Raw genomic sequence first — 19,323 nt, forward strand, 5'->3', positions numbered from 1 at the left:
CCCTCGCTCTGTGTCTCTCTCCCCCTCGCTCTGTGTGTCTCTCTCCCCCTCGCTCTGTGTCTCTCTCCCCCTCGCTCTGTGTCTCTCTCTCTCTCGCTCTGTGTCTCTCTCTCTCTCGCTCTGTGTCTCTCTCTCTCTCGCTCTGTCTCTCCCCCTCGCTCTGTGTGTGTCTCTCGCTCTGTGTGTGTCTCTCGCTCTCTGTGTGTCTCTCCCCCTCGCTCTCTGTGTGTGTCTCTCCCCCTCGCTCTCTGTGTGTCTCTCCCCTCGCTCTCTGTGTGTGTCTCTCCCCCTCGCTCTCTGTGTGTCTCTCCCCCTCGCTCTGTGTGTGTCTCTCCCCCTCGCTCTGTGTGTCTCTCCCCCTCGCTCTGTGTGTGTCTCTCCCCCTCGCTCTGTGTGTCTCTCCCCCTCGCTCTGTGTGTGTCTCTCCCCCTCGCTCTGTGTGTGTCTCTCCCCCTCGCCTCTCTGTGTGTGTCTCTCCCCCTCGCTCTCTGTGTGTGTCTCTCCCCCTCGCTCTCTGTGTGTGTCTCTCCCCCTCGCTCTCTGTGTGTGTCTCTCCCCCTCGCTCTCTGTGTGTGTGTCTCCCCCTCGCTCTCTGTGTGTGTCTCTCCCCCTCGCTCTCTGTGTGTGTCTCTCCCCCTCGCTCTCTGTGTGTGTCTCCTCCATCCCTCTCTTTCTATTCCTTAAACATGATCAGTCCAGTTAGGCTGGCCAGGCCTGGTCTCTCAATGTGCTGTGATGTTGAGTTTTAGGTTATTAGACATTCAGCTGTTTTCAGGGTAATACTGGGCCTCTTTCTTACCACTTGGTTTCAGAATGGCCTTTCTTACCACTTGGTTTCAGAATGGTCTTTCTTACCACTTGGTTTCAGAATGGCCTTTCATACCACTTGGTTTCAGAATGGTCTTTCTTACCACTTGGTTTCAGAATGGCCTTTCTTACCACTAGGTTTCAGAATGGCCTTTCTTACCACTTGGTTTCAGAATGGCCTTTCTTACCACTTGTTTTCAGAATGGCCTTTCATACCACTTGGTTTCAGAATGGCCTTTCTTACCACTTGGTTTCAGAATGGTCTTTCTTACCACTTGGTTTCAGAATGGTCTTTCTTACCACTTGGTTTCAGAATGGCCTTTCTTACCACTTGGTTTCAGAATGGCCTTTCTTACCACTTGGTTTCAGAATGGCCTTTCTTACCACTTGGTTTCAGAATGGCCTTTCTTACCACTTGGTTTCAGAATGGCCTTTCTTACCACTTGGTTTCAGAATGGTCTTTCTTACCACTTGGTTTCAGAATGGCCTTTCATACCACTTGGTTTCAGAATAGTCTTTCATACCACTTGGTTTCAGAATGGTCTTTCTTACCACTTGGTTTCAGAATGGCCTTTCTTACCACTTGGTTTCAGAATGGTCTTTCATACCACTTGGTTTCAGAATGGCCTTTCATACCACTGTCTCTCTGTTTCTTGTCTCTCCTCACAGAAAGTGTGCCCTTAGTGGCCAGACCAAAACCTGCAAGCACAGAATCAAGTTTGGAGATTCCAGCAACTATTACTACGTGTCTCCTTTCTGTCGTTATCGGGTGAGTTTTACCACGTCTACAGCGTGGGGCGGCTGGGTAACCTAGTGGTTAGAGTGTTGGACTAGTAACCGAAAGGTTGCAAGTTCAAGTCCCCGAGCTGACAAGGTACAAATCTGTCGTTCTGCCCCTGAACAGGCAGTTAACCCACTGTTCCTAGGCCGTCATTGAAAATAAGAATTTGTTCTTAACTGACTTGCCTAGTAAAATAATAAATAAACCTGTAATCCCATACGACGTCCACAGCACTCTCATTTATCAACCTGTAATCCCCTACGACGTCTACAGCACTCTCATTTATCAACCTGTAATCCCATACGACGTCTATCAACCTGTAATCCCCTACGACATCTACAGCACTCTCATTTATCGACTTGTAATCCCCTACGACGTCTACAGCACTCTCATTTATCAATTTGTAATCCCCTACGACGTCTACAGCACTCATTTATCAACCTGTAATCCCCTACGACGTCTACAGCACTCTCATTTATCAACCTGTAATCCCCTACGACGTCTACAGCACTCTCATTTGTCAACCTGTAATCCCCTACGACGTCTACAGCACTCTCATTTATCAACCTGTAATCCCATACGACGTCTACAGCACTCCCATTTATCAATTTGTAATCCCATACGACGTCTACAGCACTCTCATTTATCAACCTGTAATCCCCTACGACGTCTACAGCACTCTCATTTATCAACGTCTAATTCCCTGCATAAGAAAAGCATTCATGTCCACCATCTAATGTTTCACCAGTCTAGACATTTAACCTGGATCTCTCCCTCTCTCCAGATCACGTCAGTTTGTAACTTCTTTACCTACATCCGCTACATCCACCAAGGGTTGGTCAAGCTGCAGGACGGTGAGATAGGCTAGCAGTGCATTTCCTGTACCGCTGCAGCCATGTTGTTTTTTCCTACAGTCACATGTGCATGTGAATACACTTTGTCTTTAGTGGTTTCAGCTAATGTGAAGCTTTGGATGGATCCCATGGATGGACGTGCTATCAGGAAACCACAGTACAAGGACACATGCATATGAATAAGTAATGTAGAGTAGTGTGTCTTATGGACCCAGTGGTGCTGTAGATTGGGCTAACTCAGCAGCTATCTGACATGGTGGAATCCTAACAGCATAGAAATGGAATACCTAGAATGGGAATCCCCATTCACCTCAACATTCTGATTCTATTTCTATGTCCATTACCGTAGAGGGTGGAGGCTCATCAGTCACACAGCTCATTTAGAGAAGTCTCCTCAAGGTTACCTACTAGCACAAGAACGCCATTGTTTTTCAATAGAGGAGACGAGTTCGGAGCCAAGCGATGATGTTTTTAACGTAGCCACGGAATGGCTGTTCTAGCATTTGGTCGTTTATAGGATTCCCACAATCTTCAACAGTAGCCGTACTGGCAGTCTTTAGTCTCCTGTTGTCATGCTGACTATGTCTCTACAGTATAGTCAGAATGTGTTATAATGTCCCTACAGTATAGTCAGGATGTGTTATAATGTGTTATAATGTCCCTACAGTATAGTCAGAATGTGTTATAATGTCCCTACAGTATAGTCAGGATGTGTTATAATGTGTTATAATGTCCCTACAGTATAGTCAGGATGTGTTATAATGTCCCTACAGTATAGTCAGGATGTGTTATAATGTCCCTACAGTATAGTCAGGATGTGTTATAATGTCCCTACAGTATAGTCAGAATGTGTTATAATGTGTTATAATGTGTTATAATGTCCCTATAGTATAGTCAGAATGTGTTATGTGTTATAATGTCCCTACAGTATAGTCAGAATGTGTTGTAATATTTATGCTCTTTTCTGTCCAATTCTCCTTTCCTCCCTCCATCTCCTTTCCTCCCTCCCTCCATCCCCTTTCCTCCCTCCCTCCATCTCCTTTCCTCCCTCCCTCCATCCCCTTTCCTCCCTCCCTCCATCTCCTTTCCTCCCTCCCTCCATCCCCTTTCCTCCCTCCCTCCATCTCCTTTCCTCCCTCCCCCCATCCCCTTTCCTCCCTCCCTCCATCCCCTTTCCTCCCTCCCTCCATCCCCTTTCCTCCTTTCCTCCATCTCCGTTCCTGTTCTCCATCACCTTTCCTGTTCTCCATCTCCGTTCCTGTTCTCTAGCAGAACAGATGTTCTGGGAAGTGATGCAGTTGAGGAAAGAGATGAGTTTTGCTAAGCTGGGCTACTACAAGGAGGAACTGTGACCAACCAATCACGATACAGAACAGAGGGATGCGTGTCTGAATCTCAACCTATCATCAGATGCACTCCCGTGACAGACAGGATAGCTCTCCAATCATCCTACCCTCCTGGCTCTCAGAAGGACGAAGGACAGCCCCCAACGCTCCTCATCGCTACCCCTTCCAATCTCTCATCCAATCACGTGTCATTTCAGGAGAGTCCTCCCATCCTCTGTCTTCAATACCTACAAGTATATGACTTAAAATGCATGCCCCTTACATCCTGACTGGTCTACCAATAACACTGAGTAGTTATTCAGGATGTAAGGGGATTGGTAGTTCAGACTGACTGATCTACCAATAACAGTGAGTAGTTATTCAGGATGTAAGGGGATTGGTAGTTCAGACTGACTGATCTACCAATAACAGTGAGTAGTTAATCAGGAAGGGGATTGGTAGTTCAGACTGTCTGTCTAGAACATGACCTTTGCTTGTCATTCTGATTGGTCTGCTAGAATGCATATTGGAACAGAGAGGAAATGCTCTAAACCCAACGGCTGCTTCCAAAATGGCACCCTGTTCACTGTAGTGCACGATTTGTGGCCCCTATGAGCCCTGGTCAAAAGTAGTGCACTAAATATGGAATAGGGTGCCATTTGGGACACATAGACAAGTGTAAATCGAGGCGCTCCGTCCATCCAGCCATCTGTGGTTATTCTATCCATCTTATCTCCAGTCCGTATTTAAAACCAGAGGACCGTAACTATGGTGACGACCACGCCGCTGAATGTAACTTGACGCCGTCATTATATGTTTAGAAACGCTGAATGAGCTCCTCTGTCCACACTACAAGGCTGAGTCACAAATGGCACCCTATTCCCTATATAGTTAACTGCTGTAGTGGTGCAGTATGCACAGCAGGGGTTCCCAAACCTGTTTCATTATTATTGTTTATTGAGATTGACCTTCGTTAAATACAACAGCAGCTTCCTTTTGTTTCATTTGAGGGACCTAGGAAAATGACTCATGACTTATTTTAGGACATTTATTTATTTTATTTAGTGGTTTTTATTTAACCTTTCTATTTAACTAGACAAGTCAGTTAAGAACACATTCTTATTTACAATGACAACCCCCCCCCTAACCCTGACGACGCTGGGTCAATTGTGCTCCACCCTATGGGACTCCCAATCACGTCTGGTTGCGATACAGCCTGGATTCGAACCATGGTCTGTAGGGACTCCTCTAGCACTGAGATGCAGTGCCTTAAACAGCTGCGCTACTCAGGAGCCCCGATGATGATGATGATGATGATGATGATGATGATGATGATGATGATAATAATAACTATAATAATAGAAATAAATAGTCTAGACCTGATTTCCCAAAATGTTTTCCGCTACCAAATGTTATATTACGATCATTTATATGAACCTTCAATTTAATTATGCATATTCTATTTTACAGGAAGTGATTCGATCAATTGATAGCGACGGAGTCACACATTGTATAAGATTACTCCGCAAGCGAAGTCCAATTTCTTTTGACTCCTCGACTTTAGAAGGTCGTAAGCTCAGCTTCTCGATGTCACAGAGCCAAAGCAAATACATTCCCCATGTGCATCAGAGTCTTCCTCTTTGTCATTTTACTACTTGTTTCTAGCCTAATGCATTGCGGAGTGACGCTTCGATTTAGATCGGAAGGTCCCGTGCCCTCCAGGTGACACTTCGACTCCCCGTATGTTTGGGACCCGTGATGTAGAGAATAGGTGCCATTTGGGAGCAGAACATGAGGAGGAGGATTCTGTTGGGTTCTGTCCAATACAAGGACAAAGGTTTTGAAGGTTTTAGAAAATACATCGATGATGATGATGATGAAGAACATTCTCTCTGGCTTTTTAGTTCTTTACCAACCCTTAGTTAGAAGTATGTAGCTGTGTCGTCGTGTGTGTGTGTGTACGTGTGGTGTGTGTGTGTGTGGTCTGTGAACGTTCCAATCTATATACCTTCTCCTGGTTTTCCATCCTTCCATCCCTCCAAGTCCTCTGTTAACATTCCAACTCCAAGCTTTCCTCAATTTATTTTAGTGCCTTTCTGGAACACACTGAATAAAATATGGTATACCTCTGGAACCAACGTGTCTGTTTGTGAACATGAAATCTGTTGTCCCAAACACAGTCAGTGTAGATATGATGACACATTTAAGGGTAAAATTGTCAGGACACAATTCTACTGCATAATAAAAATAGATATCTACATTGTTCAGTACATTCTGCACGTTGCCCAAGCTTTGTCTTATAAAAGTAGGGCAACTTATCTTCCTGTTAATGGTTCTCCTTCCCGCCACGTCTCTGGGCTTTCAACTGGATTGTAAATCTTGGTGAAATGACGTCCTTTTTATACAGTAGTATGTTACTGTATAATGTTAATGTATAATGTCTTTCTATACAGTAGTTTTCACGATGTTACTGTTTCAGTATGTTTTGCAATTCTACTGCATTTAAAAATGTCTTTGTTGTCGTCTTTCACAATCACAGAGTTCATCAGTATAGATCCAACACTACTATATCTCCTCCCACCAGCCTCCTCTGCAGTATAGATTCAACACTCCTATATCTCCTCCCACCAGCCTCCTCTGCAGTATAGATTCAACACTCTTATATCTCCTCCCACCAGCCTCCTCTGCAGTATAGATTCAACACTCTTATATCTCCTCCCACCAGCCTCCTCTGCAGTATAGATTCAACACTCTTATATCTCCTCCCACCAGCCTCCTCTGCAGTATAGATTCAACACTCTTATATCTCCTCCCACCAGCCTCCTCTGCAGTATAGATTCAACACTCTTATATCTCCTCCCACCAGCCTCCTCTGCAGTATAGATTCAACACTCTTATATCTCCTCCCACCAGCCTCTGGACTGAACACAATTATACTGCATATAAAATACTTCCTGGTTCAATACCCATGTTGTGCATCACAAACGGTAACCTATTCCCTATTTAGTGCACTACTTTAGACCAGAGCCCTATTCCCTATATAGTGCACTACTTTAGACCAGAGCCCTATTCCCTATGTAGTGCACTACTTTAGACCAGAGCCCTATTCCCTATGTAGTGCACTACTTTAGACCAGAGCCCTATTCCCTATATAGTACACTACTTTTGACTAGGGTACATACATGTAGGGCTCTGGTCAACAGTAGTGCACTCTATAGGGCAGTGGTTCCCAACCTTTTTCGAATACTGTACCACCAACGGAAATTTGCTCTTCCCAGAGTACACCTGTAGTACCCACTCGTGTGCTTTTTAGCAGTAACCCTATGGTCTCATGAGTCTTCTCATGTACCCCCTGTGGATAGGCCAAGTTCCCCCTAGGGATCCTAGTAGCCCTGGATGGGCACCACTGGTCTAGGGAATAGGAACCACTGGTCTAGGGAATAGGAACCACTGGTCTAGGGAATAGGAACCACTGGTCTAGGGAATAGGAACCACTGGTCTAGGGAATAGGAACCACTGGTCTAGGGAATAGGAACCACTGGTCTACCACTGGTCTAGGGAATTGGAACCACTGGTCTACCACTGGTCTAGGGAATTGGAACCACTGGTCTAGGGAATTGGAACCACTGGTCTAGGGAATAGGAACCACTGGTCTAGGGAATAGGAACCACTGGTCTAGGGAATAGGAACCACTGGTCTAGGGAATAGGAACCACTGGTCTAGGGAATTGGAACCACTGGTCTAGGGAATTGGAACCACTGGTCTAGGGAATTGGAACCACTGGTCTAGGGAATAGGAACCACTGGTCTAGGGAATTGGAACCACTGGTCTAGGGAATAGGAACCACTGGTCTAGGGAATAGACCGTCTTGAAGAGGACACGACAAAGCCTATTCCCCCTCAGGAAACTAAAAAGATTTGGAATGGGTCCTCAGATCTTCAAGGTTCTACAACTGCAACATCAAGAGCATCCTGACGGGTTGCATAATTGCCTGGTACGGCAACTGCTCGGCCTCCAACCGCAAGGCACTAGTGAGTGTAGTGCGTATGGCCCAGTACATCACTGGGGCTAAGCTGCCTGCCATCCAGGACCTATATAATAGGCGGTGTCAGAGGAAGGTCCTAAAAATTGTCAAAGACCCCAGCCACCCCAGTCATAGACTGTTCTCTCTACTACCGCATGGCAAGCGGTACCGGAGTGCCAAGTCTAGGACCAAAAGGCTTCTCAACAGCTTTTACCCCCAAGCCATAAGACTCCTGAACATGTAATCAAATGCCTACCCGGACTATTTGCATTGTGCCCACCCACCAACCCCTCTTTTACACTACTGCTACTCTCTATTTATCATCAACTCAGCAAAAGAAACGTCCTCTGGCTGGTGGCATTGTCATGTCAACTGTGTTTATTAACATGTGTAAATATTTGTATGAACATAAGATTCAACTGAGACAACTGAAACTGAACAAGTTCCACAGACATGTGACTAACATGTAATAATGTGTCCCTGAACAAAGAGGGGGGGGGGTTAAAATCAAAAGTAACAGTAAGTATCTGGTGTGGCCACCAGCTGCATTAAGTACTGCAGTGCATCTCCTCCTCGTGGACTGCACCAGATTTGCCAGTTCTTGTTGTGAGATGTTACCCCACTCTTCCACCAAGGCACCTGCAAGTTCCCGGACTTTTTTGCGGCCTATGGGCCTAGCCCTCACCCTCCGATACAATAGGTCACAGGAGTGCTCAATGGGATTGAAATCTGGGCTCTTCGCTGGCCATGGCAGAACACTGACATTCCTGTCTTGCAGGAAATCACGCACAGAGCGAGCAGTATGGCTGGTGGCATTGTCATGTCAGGATGAGCCTGCAGGAAGAGTACCACATGAGGGAGGAGGATGTCTTCCCTGTAATGCACAGCGTTGAGATTGCCTGCAATGGCAACAAGCTCAGTCCGATGATGCTGTGACTCACCGCCCCAGTCCATGACGAACCCTCCACCTCCAAATCAATCAGCCTCCAGAGTACAGGCCTCGGTGTAAAGCTTATTCCTTCGATGATAAACAAATCTGACCATCACCCCTGGTGAGACAAAACCGTGACTCGTCAGTGAAGAGCACTTTTTGGCAGTCCTGTCTGGTCCAGCGACGATGAGTTTGTGCCTATAGGTGACGTTGTTGCCGGTGATATCTGGTGAGGACCTGCCTGACAACAGGCCTGCAAGCCCGCGTGTCCAGCCTCTCTCAGCCTATTGCAGAGAGCCTGAGCAGTGATGGAGGGATTGTACAGTCTTTTTACTGTTATTTTTATTTCTTTACTTATCTATTTCTCACTTAATAAAATTTGCACAGTTGGTTAAGGACTTGTAAGAAAGCCTTTCACTGTAAGGTCTACGTTGTATTCGGAGCACGTGACAAATACACTTTGATTTGGCAGATCAGCTGGAGCTCCTACTTCTCCTGTGAAACACTTGCTGTACAGATGTAGGATCTTAATTTGAGCCAGTTTGTTACAGCTGGAAAATTATCTTGCAGCATCAGGAAAAGTGAATTATTATATGGATTATATATAATGGACGTTTTTGTAGGGGTTGATACATTCTCAGTTAGGGCAAATCAAGTCTTGACATTTCAACGTGTAAATTACACACTTTTAGAAGCCTTTTTCAAATGCAAATACACTACAAGTTTGCTTTGCAAGAAAATTCTCAGGAACAAAAAAATGTATCAAAATTAAGATCCTACATTTGTAGTATATTGCAACATCAAAGTAATGTCAAGATTTATGTTGTCTCAACTAACAATTATAAGCTCGTATCTACTCATGTAGAAAGATAAAGAGAAAATCTTTATAGATACACAAAATAGCACATCTGCCATTTTGGAATATCAAAATACCTGATATCAAAAGAAACCCATCAAATGGCACACCTTTCCAGGTAGAGAGGACCTTTAATGCCTTCTGGGTCATGCATAGACAGTGTACTGTATATCTATAATGACACTGTACTGTATATCTGTATGGACAGTACTGTATATCTGTGTGGACAGGACTGTATATCTGTATGGACAGTACTGTATATCTGTGTGGACAGGACTGTATATCTGTATGGACAGTACTGTATATCTTTATGGACAGTACTGTACTGTGTATCTGTGTGGACAGTACTGTATATCTTTATGGACAGTACTGTACTGTGTATCTGTGTGGACAGTACTGTACTGTATATCTGTAATGACACTGTACTGTATATCTGTGTGGACAGTACTGTATATCTGTGTGGACAGGACTGTATATCTGTATGGACAGTACTGTATATCTGTATGGACAGTACTGTATATCTGTATGGACAGTACTGTACTGTGTATCTGTGTGGACAGTACTGTACTGTATATCTGTAATGACACTGTACTGTATATCTGTATGGACAGTACTGTATATCTGTATGGACAGTACTGTATATCTGTATGGACAGTACTGTATATCTGTGTGGACAGTACTGTATATCTGTGTGGACAGTACTGTATATCTGTATGGACAGTACTGTACTGTGTATCTGTGTGGACAGTACTGTACTGTATATCTGTAATGACACTGTACTGTATATCTGTATGGACAGTACTGTATATCTGTATGGACAGTACTGTATATCTGTGTGGACAGTACTGTATATCTGTATGGACAGTACTGTATATCTGTATGGACAGTACTGTATATCTGTGTGGACAGTACTGTATATCTGTATGGACAGTACTGTATATCTGTGTGGACAGTACGCACAAGGGTGCGTTCTGAGCCCTCTCCTGTACTCGACTGCGTGGCCACGCACGCCTCCAACTGAATCATCAGACGACACAACAGTGGTAGGCTTGATTACCAACAACGACGAGACGGCCTACAGGGAGGAGGTGAGGGCCCTCGGAGTGTGGTGTCAGGAAAATAACCTCACACTCAACGTCAACAAAACTAAGGAGATGATTGTGGAATTCAGGAAACAGCAGAGCGAACACCCCCCTATCCACATCGATGGAACAGTAGTGGAGAGGGTAGCAAGTTTTAAGTTCCTCGGCATACACATCACAGACAAACTGAATTGGTCCACCCACACAGACAGCATCGTGAAGAAGGCGCAGCAGCGCCTCTTCAACCTCAGGAGGCTGAAGAAATTCGGCTTGTCACCAAAAGCAATCACAAACTTCTACAGATGCACAATCGAGAGCATCCTGTCGGTCTGTATCACCGCCTGGTACGGCAACTGCACCGCCCTCAACCGTAAGGCTCTCCAGAGGGTAGTGAGGTCTGCACAACGCATCACCGGGGGCAAACTACCTGCCCTCCAGGACACCTACACCACCTGATGTCACAGGAAGGCCATAAAGATCATCAAGGACAACAACCACCCGAGCCACTGCCTGTTCACCCCGCTATCATCCAGAAGGCGAGGTCAGTACAGGTGCATCAAAGCTGGGACCGAGAGACTGAAAAATAGCTTCTATCTCAAGGCCATCAGACTGTTAAACAGCCACCACTAACATTGAGTGGCTGCTGCCAACACACTGACGCAACTCCAGCCACTTTAATAATGGGAATTGATGGAAATTGATGTAAAATATATCACTAGCCACTTTAAACAATGCTACTTAATATAATGTTTACATACCCTACATAATTCATCTCATATGTATATACTGTATATCATCTACTGCATATTTATGTAATACATGTATCACTAGCCACTTTAAACTATGCCACTTTGTTTACATACCCTACATTACTCATCTCATATGTATATACTGCACTCGATACCATCTACTGCATCTTGCCTATGCTGCTCTGTACCATCACTCATTCATATATCTTTATGTACATATTCTTTATCCCTTTACACTTGTGTCGATAAGGTAGTAGTTTTGGAATTGTTAGCTAGATTACTCGTTAGTTATTACTGCATTGTCGGAACTAGAAGCACAAGCATTTCGCTACACTCGCATCAACATTTGCTAACCATGTGTATGACAAATAACATTTGATTTGATTTATCTGAAAGGACAGTACTGTACTGTATATCTGTATGGACTGTACTGTTCTGTATGGACTGTACTGTAGTGTATATCTGTGTGGACAGTACTGTATATCTGTGTGGACAGTACTGTATATCTGTGTGGACAGTACTGTATATCTGTATGGACTGTACTGTATATCTGTGTGGACAGTACTGTATATCTGTGTGGACTGTACTGTATATCTGTATGGACTGTACTGTATATCTGTATGGACTGTACTGTATATCTGTGTGGACAGTACTGTATATCTGTGTGGACTGTACTGTATATCTGTGTGGACTGTACTGTATATCTGTGTGGACAGTACTGTACTGTATATCTGTGTGGACTGTACTGTATATCTGTGTGGACAATGTTCTATTTGCAGAGTGTCTAAGCCAGAGATAAGACTGCTTTTTAGTGTACTACCCCTCTGTGTCACCTTGTAATGAATACCTGCTTTATGGTCCAGGGCAAGGACACCTGGCACACACAGGCAGAACGCCTGCGCAGGGTATGTGAATGGTTTTTACCTTTCAGACCAGAGAACAAAGTACACAGGAGAGACACCTGTGACATATACATTATTTTGGATACACAATTCTGGGAATATTATTGTCAACACCAAAGGGCCTAAATCTACCGAAACAACTACCTGGGTGGGTGAACAAACGTGGAGTAACTGGGCTCTGAGGATTTAATGGATACTGTTTGCCAAATGGATTGTACCTGAGAGACGTAAACTGAAGTCTGAGAGAAGGTTGTCAACGGAACTACCAGCCAGGACTCCATTTTGGAGAAACGGTAAGGTTCACATTCAGCCTCTCCCTTCTAACAGTCTGTAGAGACGGAAAACCCTTAGCTTCCTTCTAACAGTCAGTAGAGACGGAAAACCATTAGCTTCCTTCTAACAGTCAGTAGAGACGGAAAACCATTAGCTTCCTTCTAACAGTCAGTAGAGACGGAAAACCCTTAGCTTCCTTCTAACCGTCAGTAGAGACGGAAAACCATTAGCTTCCTTCTAACAGTCAGTAGAGACGGAAAACCATTAGCTTCCTTCTAACCGTCAGTAGAGATGGAAAACCATTAGCTTCCTTCTAACAGTCAGTAGATAAGGAAAACCATTAGCTTCCTTCTAACGGTCAGTAGAGACGGAAAACCATTAGCTTCCTTCTAACGGTCAGTAGAGACGGAAAACCATTAGCTTCCTTCTAACCGTCAGTAGAGAAGACTGGTTTCTCTTCTCTACTGACTGTTAGAAGGAAGCTAATGCTAATATCTGCCTCGTTATTCACAGCAGTTTAGTCACTATCTTTGTCCCAAATGACAGACTATTCCCCAAAATAGTCCCTATGGGCCCTGGTCTAAAGCTGTGCACTACAAAGGGAACAGGGTGTCATTTGGGAAGCATAGTGTATATTATTACAGAAAGCCTCTTGTGTGTAAAGCCATTAAACATTTCCCTAAATGAGCTGAGCTGAGAGAGACCAACTGTCCGTATCCCCTGGTAACAGACCAGCCAAAGCCATTACACATTCCCTAAATGAGCTGAGAGAGACTAGAGACAATAGTAATGATGATGATTAATCATGGATTAGCTGTAATGTACAGTATATTACACACACACACACACACACACACACAACCCCTGTCAGCAAGCAGGCAATAATTATTATTATTCATTATTATTACACTCCATATATAACGCCATAACAGCAGTCGGGAACGTTATGAAGCGTGAAGAGGCAGTGGTTTTCTTTAGTAAAGCTTGCGTGCGTCGACTGCTTGCAGAGAGAGAGAGAGACTTCTACAGTTGAACTGATTCCCAGTGAAAAACACTGAGGCCAACGGAAAACGGATGGACCGTTTGGTCAATAGAGAAAGGCTCTACCTGGAAGAGCAACACAAGGTGAAGAGCAGGAAGACGGGCTCATGTTATGAAAACACAAACCAGTCAGACCTGTCTAAACGTGTCTTACTCCTGAACACCTGGAGTCCAAATACAGAAGTCATCTTCCCAGTTTACACATCATTTACTCCATGTCAGGTGAAGAACAGCTTTATGAAACTGTTACCAGGGGATACGGACAGTTAGTTTACTCCATGTCAGGTGAAGAACAGCTTTATGAAACTGTTACCAGGGGATACGGACAGTTAGTTTACTCCATGTCAGGTGAAGAACAGCTTTATGAAACTGTTACCAGGGGATACGGACAGTTAGTTTACTCCGTGGCAGGTGAAGAACAGCTTTATGAAACTGTTACCAGGGGATACGGACAGTTAGTTTACTCCATGTCAGGTGAAGAACAGCTTTATGAAACTGTTACCAGGGGATACGGACAGTTAGTTTACTCCGTGTCAGGTGAAGAACAGCTTTATGAAACTGTTACCAGGGGATACGGACAGTTAGTTTACTCCGTGGCAGGTAAAGAACAGCTTTATGAAACTGTTACCAGGGGATACGGACAGTTAGTTTACTCCGTGGCAGGTAAAGAACAGCTTTATGAAACTGTTACCAGGGGATACGGACAGTTAGTTTACTCCGTGTCAGGTGAAGAACAGCTTTATGAAACTGTTACCAGGGGATACGGACAGTTAGTTTACTCCGTGTCAGGTGAAGAACAGCTTTATGAAACTGTTACCAGGGGATACGGACAGTTAGTTTACTCCGTGTCAGGTGAAGAACAGCTTTATGAAACTGTTACCAGGGGATACGGACAGTTAGTTTACTCCGTGTCAGGTGAAGAACAGCTTTATGAAACTGTTACCAGGGGATACGGACAGTTAGTTTACTCCGTGTCAGGTGAAGAACAGCTTTATGAAACTGTTACCAGGGGATACGGACAGTTAGTTTACTCCGTGTCAGGTGAAGAACAGCTTTATGAAACTGTTACCAGGGGATACGGACAGTTAGTTTACTCCGTGTCAGGTGAAGAACAGCTTTATGAAACTGTTACCAGGGGATACGGACAGTTAGTTTACTCCATGTCAGGTGAAGAACAGCTTTATGAAACTGTTACCAGGGGATACGGACAGTTAGTTTACTCCGTGTCAGGTGAAGAACAGCTTTATGAAACTGTTACCAGGGGATACGGACAGTTAGTTTACTCCGTGTCAGGTGAAGAACAGCTTTATGAAACTGTTACCAGGGGATACGGACAGTTAGTTTACTCCGTGTCAGGTGAAGAACAGCTTTATGAAACTGTTACCAGGGGATACGGACAGTTAGTTTACTCCGTGTCAGGTGAAGAACAGCTTTATGAAACTGTTACCAGGGGATACGGACAGTTAGTTTACTCCGTGTCAGGTAAAGAACAGCTTTATGAAACTGTTACCAGGGGATACGGACAGTTAGTTTACTCCATGTCAGGTGAAGAACAGCTTTATGAAACTGTTACCAGGGGATACGGACAGTTAGTTTACTCCGTGGCAGGTGAAGAACAGCTTTATGAAACTGTTACCAGGGGATACGGACAGTTAGTTTACTCCGTGTCAGGTGAAGAACAGCTTTATGAAACTGTTACCAGGGGATACGGACAGTTAGTTTACTCCATGTCAGGTGAAGAACAGCTTTATGAAACTGTTACCAGGGGATACGGACAGTTAGTTTACTCCGTGTCAGGTAAAGAACAGCTTTATGAAACTGTTACCAGGGGATACGGACAGTTAGTTTACTCCGTGGCAGGTTGACTTTCAGTCTGGCCACTAGGTTTTCCTGACAGAAATAGTTTGTTACGCTACTATGTTTTCCTGACAGAAATAGTTTGACCTAGGGCAGTATGTTTTCCTGACAGAAATAGTTTGTTAGGCTACTATGTTTTCCTGACAGAAATAGTTTGACCTAGGGCAGTATGTTTACCTGACAGAAATAGTTTTAGCTCGGCCAGTATGTTTTCCTGACAGAAATGGTTTGACCTAGGGCAGTATGTTTACCTGACAGAAATAGTTTAAGCTCGGCCAGTATGTTTTCCTGACAGATAGCAGAGCCTCCAATTTTCTAAGAGTCTGGAGTTACATTCAAAGCCTACCATGCAAGCCTGAAAAATAATAGGTTGGCATTGGTGAAGGGGTTTCTTCCATTTTGTACAGTCTGTGTGTTTACCTCCTCATGAACATGCTTGGGCCTACACAGTGCTCAAGCCTAGGCCTTGCCTACTGTTTCACCCCCAATAACAGTTGTGTATCTCAGGCAGCTGATCACCATGGAGCCCCCCGGAGGACTCCCAGTGCCCGTTGATGTTCTGGGAGAGAATGAAGCATTGCAACAGTTCTTTGACGGTAAGACATTCTATAGTTGTGTCCCAAAACAGCACCCTATTCCCTAGTGTGTGTGTGTGTGAGAGAGAGGGTTGTGCGAGTCAGAGGAAGCTGGTGGGAGGTACTTTAGGAGGATGGGCTCATTGTAAAGGCTGGAATGGAATAAATGGAACGGTATCAAACACATAGAAACCACATGTTTGACTCCGTTGCACTAATTCCATTCCAGCCATTACAATGAGCCCATCCTCCTAAACCTCCTCCCACCAGCCGCCTCTGGTGCGTGAGTGAGTGAGTGTGTATGGAATTATGAGTGTGTGTTTTTCAACACGTAATCCTTAGGGGAAGTAGTGTTGTTCCTGAGGTGTCTTAGCTGATCCCACAACATTAATGTCAAAGGCCTTTTCATAGAAATATGAAGTGGCTAAAGCTCTCAGGGTTTGGACAGAATTATCAATATGAGAGTGAGAGAGGGATGGGGAGGAGAGAGGGGGGGGGGAAGAGGGAGAGGGTGGTGTGGAGGAGAGGGGGGAGAAGAGAGAGGGTGGGGTGGAGGAGAGGGGGGAGAAGAGAGAGGGTGGGGTGGAGGAGAGGGGGGAGAGAGAGCAAGGGGGTTCTGGGGGAGAGAGCGAGAGAGGGGGGTGGGAGAAAGAGAGGGGGTGTGGGGAGAGAGGCTCTGATTCGATGTCTCTAACCTCTCAGAACAGTCTAATGACCACCCATTACTTGTAATGATCACCCGTCAGGTGTAACGATCACCCGTCAGAGGTGTAACGATCACCCGTCAGAGGTGTAACGATCACCCGTCAGAGGTGTAACGATCACCCGTCAGAGGTGTAACGATCACCCGTCAGAGGTGTAACGATCACCCGTCAGAGGTGTAACGATCACCCGTCAGAGGTGTAACGATCACCCGTCAGAGGTGTAACGATCACCCATTAGGTTAAAAACATCTTCCCAAAGTTACTACAGTTAGATGAGTTAATAGGTCATGTTGTGAGGTACTACAGTTAGATGAGTTAATAGGTCATGTTGTGAGGTAATACAGTTAGATGAGTTAATAGGTCATGTTGTGAGGTACTACAGTTAGATGAGTTAATAGGTCATGTTGTGAGGTAATACAGTTAGATGAGTTAATAGGTCATGTTGTGAGTCACTACAGTTAGATGAGTTAATAGGTCATGTTGTGAGGTAATACAGTTAGATGAGTTAATAGGTCATGTTGTGAGGTAATACAGTTAGATGAGTTAATAGGTCATGTTGTGAGGTAATACAGTTAGATGAGTTAATAGGTCATGTTGTGAGGTAATACAGTTAGATGAGTTAATAGGTCATGTTGTGAGGTAATACAGTTAGATGAGTTAATAGGTCATGTTGTGAGGTAATACAGTTAGATGAGTTAATAGGTCATGTTGTGAGGTAATACAGTTAGATGAGTTAATAGGTCATGTTGTGAGGTAATACAGTTAGATGAGTTAATAGGTCATGTTGTGAGGTAATACAGTTAGATGAGTTAATAGGTCATGTTGTGAGGTACTACAGTTAGATGAGTTAATAGGTCATGTTGTGAGGTAATACAGTTAGATGAGTTAATAGGTCATGTTGTGAGTCACTACAGTTAGATGAGTTAATAGGTCATGTTGTGAGGTAATACAGTTAGATGAGTTAATAGGTCATGTTGTGAGGTAATACAGTTAGATGAGTTAATAGGTCATGTTGTGAGGTAATACAGTTAGATGAGTTAATAGGTCATGTTGTGAGGTAATACAGTTAGATGAGTTAATAGGTCATGTTGTGAGGTAATACAGTTAGATGAGTTAATAGGTCATGTTGTGAGGTAATACAGTTAGATGAGTTAATAGGTCATGTTGTGAGGTAATACAGTTAGATGAGTTAATAGGTCATGTTGTGAGGTAATACAGTTAGATGAGTTAATAGGTCATGTTGTGAGGTAATACAGTTAGATGAGTTAATAGGTCATGTTGTGAGGTAATACAGTTAGATGAGTTAATAGGTCATGTTGTGAGGTAATACAGTTAGATGAGTTAATAGGTCATGTTGTGAGGTAATACAGTTAGATGAGTTAATAGGTCATGTTGTGAGGTAATACAGTTAGATTAGTTAATAGGTCATGTTGTGAGGCGGTTTGAATTGAGAAATAGATAGTCGTTTGGCTAAATCGGTCCACTGTCAAGTTTCACGTTTTATTATTAGTCGTATACCACGCATATCCCATACATGCATCGTCCAATGAAATGCTTACTTGTAGGTTCCTTCTAGAACAATGCAACAACAAGAAGAAATCATATAAAATAAGAATTTGAAAATAAATGTCTCAGTAGAATATATATATTTTTTGTTGCTTACTAAGTATAATAAAGGCACCATTTGTAGATCAATATTTCCAGGTGTATTGGAGAAGGGGGGATGGGGGGGGGCAGTGTATAAACTGAGCAGTGTAGTAACAGTCAGGTAGCAGCAGTTGTGATGTGTGTGTAGTCGTGGACGGAGCAATTCCCATACTTGGCCGTGATGCAATCAGTCAGGATGCTCTCGATGGTGCAGTGGTTGTATTTGGAGAGGACCCGGGTTAGTTAGCATGCCGAATTTCTTCAGCCGCCTTAGGAAGTAGAGACACTGTTGTGCCCTCTTGACAAGAGTGGTGGTGTTGTTTGTCCATGGTAAGTACTCTGTGATGTGGATGCAGAGGAACTTAAAACTTGTGACTCTCTCTACCGCAGTCCCGCTGATGTGGATCAGGGCATGTTCCCTCCTCTGCTTCCTGAAGTCAACAATGAACTCATTTGTTGTTGTTGTTGCTGACATTGATGGAGAAGTTGTTGTCCTGACACCACAATGCCAGTTCACTTACCTCCTCCCTATAGGCTGACTCGTTGTTCTTGGTAGGTTATCAGGCCTACAACCGTGGTGTCGTCATGGAGACTAGATGATGGAGTTGGTGTGGTGCAAAGCTACACAGTCGTGGATGGTGGTTGAACAGTAAGTACAGCAGAGGACTGGGGACACACCCCTGGGGGGGCCCTGTGTTGAGTCAGTGTGGAGAAGGTATTGTTGCCAATCCTCACAGCCTGTGGTCTGCCCATCAGGAAATCCAGAATCCAGTTGCAGAGCTTGGTGTCCTGACACAGGGCTTTGAGTTTGGTAACAAACTTGGAGGGAACAATAGTGTTGAATGCTGAACTGTAGTCAATGAACAGCATTCTCACATAGGTGTTCCTCTTTCCAGAGATTAAGTGGGTCCAGTG

General features: G+C 44.2%; 2 protein-coding genes across 8 annotated transcripts in view; both read left to right on the top strand.

The window, feature by feature from the left end:
- Positions 1-5,901, top strand: part of LOC109886385 (rab-3A-interacting protein-like) — a 67,163-nt gene extending 61,262 nt beyond the window's left edge. For 4 of the 5 annotated variants that reach the window (XM_031815466.1, XM_031815470.1, XM_031815468.1 and 1 more), the window contains 3 exons: positions 1,477-1,576; positions 2,373-2,442; positions 3,712-5,901. In XM_031815466.1, the coding sequence (XP_031671326.1) occupies positions 1,477-1,576; positions 2,373-2,442; positions 3,712-3,794 (253 nt within the window). In that variant the 3' untranslated portion in view covers positions 3,795-5,901. The remainder of the gene's footprint in view (positions 1-1,476; positions 1,577-2,372; positions 2,443-3,711) is intronic. The other variant, XM_031815469.1, reaches the window with a different exon arrangement.
- Positions 5,902-12,174: 6,273 nt separating this feature from the next.
- LOC116360614 (myelin regulatory factor-like protein) overlaps positions 12,175-19,323 on the top strand; it is a 44,205-nt gene continuing 37,056 nt past the window's right edge. Inside the window, exons 1-2 of one of the 3 annotated variants that reach the window (XM_031815594.1) lie at positions 12,175-12,604; positions 15,990-16,078. In XM_031815594.1, the coding sequence (XP_031671454.1) occupies positions 16,003-16,078 (76 nt within the window). In that variant the 5' untranslated portion in view covers positions 12,175-12,604; positions 15,990-16,002. The remainder of the gene's footprint in view (positions 12,605-15,989; positions 16,079-19,323) is intronic. The other 2 variants (XM_031815593.1, XM_031815595.1) reach the window with 2 other exon arrangements.

The sequence above is a fragment of the Oncorhynchus kisutch genome, unplaced genomic scaffold (assembly GCF_002021735.2).
Source record: "Oncorhynchus kisutch isolate 150728-3 unplaced genomic scaffold, Okis_V2 Okis09a-Okis19a_hom, whole genome shotgun sequence".
NCBI lineage: Eukaryota > Metazoa > Chordata > Actinopteri > Salmoniformes > Salmonidae > Oncorhynchus > Oncorhynchus kisutch.